This window comes from Penaeus monodon, chromosome 33 (genome assembly GCF_015228065.2).
Source record: "Penaeus monodon isolate SGIC_2016 chromosome 33, NSTDA_Pmon_1, whole genome shotgun sequence".
In the NCBI taxonomy this organism is placed as follows: domain Eukaryota; kingdom Metazoa; phylum Arthropoda; class Malacostraca; order Decapoda; family Penaeidae; genus Penaeus; species Penaeus monodon.
The window spans coordinates 12307939-12310644 of NC_051418.1; the positions used below are offsets into that span (position 1 = coordinate 12307939).

General features: G+C 43.7%; 1 protein-coding gene across 1 annotated transcript in view; it reads left to right on the top strand.

Annotated features, from left to right (window-relative positions):
- The window catches only part of LOC119594046, a gene marked incomplete in the record, with an annotated part of 8684 nt that overhangs the window by 4246 nt on the left and 1732 nt on the right, over window positions 1-2706 (top strand). Inside the window, 2 exon segments of the mRNA XM_037943078.1 lie at window positions 239-2175; window positions 2178-2706. Coding sequence (XP_037799006.1) covers window positions 239-2175; window positions 2178-2706 — 2466 coding nt within the window.

The following is a 2706-nucleotide window of genomic DNA, read 5'->3' on the forward strand; positions in this document are numbered from 1 at the left end:
ATGTTTGTCCTATTTTTTTAAGACACTTAACCTGTTCGGACTTATTTTTTTGCATATTTCTATAGGCATCAAAGAATTCCTCAAAATCAGTGAGTCACTCAAGGTAGCTATTGATTAATTGATTAGACTAAGAAATATTTACTGCTTTATTGCTTCTATCTAACTAGAATTTATTAGCTAGTATACAGAAGTCTGGTGTTTAATCTATGTACTATTCAAGTGTACATTTCCTTTGCAGGACTTCCCTGATGTTGGGAGTGAGTTCCACACATTAGAAGGAATGGAGCCTCCACCGGGGACCATCATTTTCTCTCCCCAGGACTTGATGAGGCCAACAAAGCCCATGCGAGGGGGCAAGTCAAGAGGGGGAGGACGTTCAGCTTTAGCTTCTGTCAAACAGGAACCTGGAGCCCCATCACTAGGGGGATCCCAGAATCTGGAGATGCCCGTTGCTTGTGAAGTTTGTGGTAAAGTGATGATGACAGGGAAAACATTGGTGCAACACATGGCTATTCACTCAGATCTCAAGCCTTTCCAGTGCCCCCATTGCCCAAAGTCTTTTGCTCGCAAAGTCCACCTGCAAGGGCACTTGGTGGTGCATGGAATAGAAAAGCAGTTTGAGTGTCCTGTCTGCCACCAAAGGTTTAGCCGGCAGGATTGTGTGAAGGTTCACATGCGGCTTCATGACAAAAGCAAGTGTGTATATTGTGATGTGTGTCACAAGGCTTTCCTCACTGTAGGGGCTTTGAATATTCATCTCCGAATCCACAGAGGGGAAAAGCCTTTTAAGTGCCATCTCTGTGGGAAGTGCTTTACACAGAAAAATCATCTCATAACTCACATTAAAAGGCATACAAAAGTAACTGATGAACATTTTACCAAAAAGCTGGGGCCAAGAATGTTCAAATGTGAACACTGCCCCCGTTCCTTTATTCGTCTTAGTGATTATGAACGTCATGTACAGTGGAATCATGGAGCCATTGCTGAAGGTAGTGTTGTTGACAAGCTGCCAACAGTTGGCAATCTGTTGGAGGGTGAAATGCAACAGACTGGCTTAGCCCCACAAATTTTCAAAGTACCAAAGGATGCCCTTAATAGTAAACCCAGGTCACGCAAAGCCAAAAAAGTGATGTGCAGCACCTCAACCCAAACAGATGAGGAAGGAGGTCATGTAATCATTCCCCGCCAGTATCAAGTGTCTGCAGCAACACAAGTGTCAGCACCCCCCACACCCAGGCCTGCAGATGAGGATATGTATGAGAATGACATCTTTGACGAAGGTATGGATCGCAACTACAGTTCCGATGAGGATGAACCCTTAGATGGGGATGGTGAGGAGTGTGTAGAAAGAAAGGTATTCTCAATGCCAGAGTCAGCAGAGATGGCCTCTGATCCAATTCAAGATGCAGCATTTGATGCCATTGTTCAAGGGAATTCTAAGCCAACAGCACAAACTGAACCAGAAAATACAGAAGATCAGCATGCAGCATTTCTGCAAGAAGTGGTTTCAACACTTAACAAGCAGGAAGTTGGAAGGAATGTTAATGAAAAGCTAACTGAGGAAGAGGAAGAGGAAGCAAGCAGTAATAGAAATCTTGAAAGTCAGAAGACAGTGGACAGCATGCCTAATGAGAGAATACTAGACATTGAGGGCGTTAATGATTTATCAGTTGAAGAAACACCGTTACCTGAGAAGCAAGTCACAAAGACAATGCCAGATCATGGCAAGCCAGAACAAGTGGAAAGAGTGGAAGAAAACCAGGAACATATTTTTGATATCCCGGAATTAAGCAAAACGAAAGTTGGACCAGTTTCTGGCCGAAAACCGCGGGGCCGTAAGAAAAGTGTGTTTGGTCTGTCAGGTGCAGCTGAACTTCGTGCTATTAGAAAGAACATGATGAAGAGTTTGATAAGTGTTGCTGCAGAAGAAGCAAAGATTGTTGAAGGGGATGTGGAAGAAGGAAAGAATATATCGAATGTTACTCCAGAGGAGGGAGAAACTGAAGGTAGAGGCAAGAGAATGGCGAAGAACAAGCAACACGGGAAGGACTTTGTCTGCAATATGAAAAACTGTGAAACTTGCTTCTCATCACAAAAGACAACCACGAAGATGCAACCAAAGTTCAAAGTAAAGTTAAAAGAGAAGGCTACCCCAGAAAGCCAGAAGTGGCCAGAAAAGTAGTACCTGTTCCAACAAAAGAGCCAATTAAACAGTTCATCAGAGAAATCACAAAAGTGGCTGAGAAGCGGCCCATTGAACCAAGTGCGCCCAGTAGTCATAGAGAATCGGGAGAAAAGAGAATAAAAATGGAGCAGAAGCAAGATGAACCCAAGATGAAAGTTGATAATCGTGTGGGATCGTACCCTGTAGATATTACAGCCAGCCCGTTAACTAATAAAACAAAGAAAGAGGACTTCTTCGTTGCCACAAGCAATGCTGACAGTATTGTATCACCACCAGTAGAACTCATGTCTTTTTGTATACCTACATACTCATGCAAACTGTGTGGGAGAGAATTTAGGTTTGAGGGTAAGCTGCATCGCCACATAGAATCGGTTCACCAAAACAAAGCCATATTCTCACCGGATGTGAAACCTGGTCGTGGGTCATCAAAGGTTGTGATCCTCAACAATACAGAGGTCAGTCAGCCAGAACCTGTTGCTGAGCCCGAAAATCCAGAGATTGCTGCATTGCGATCTGAGTGG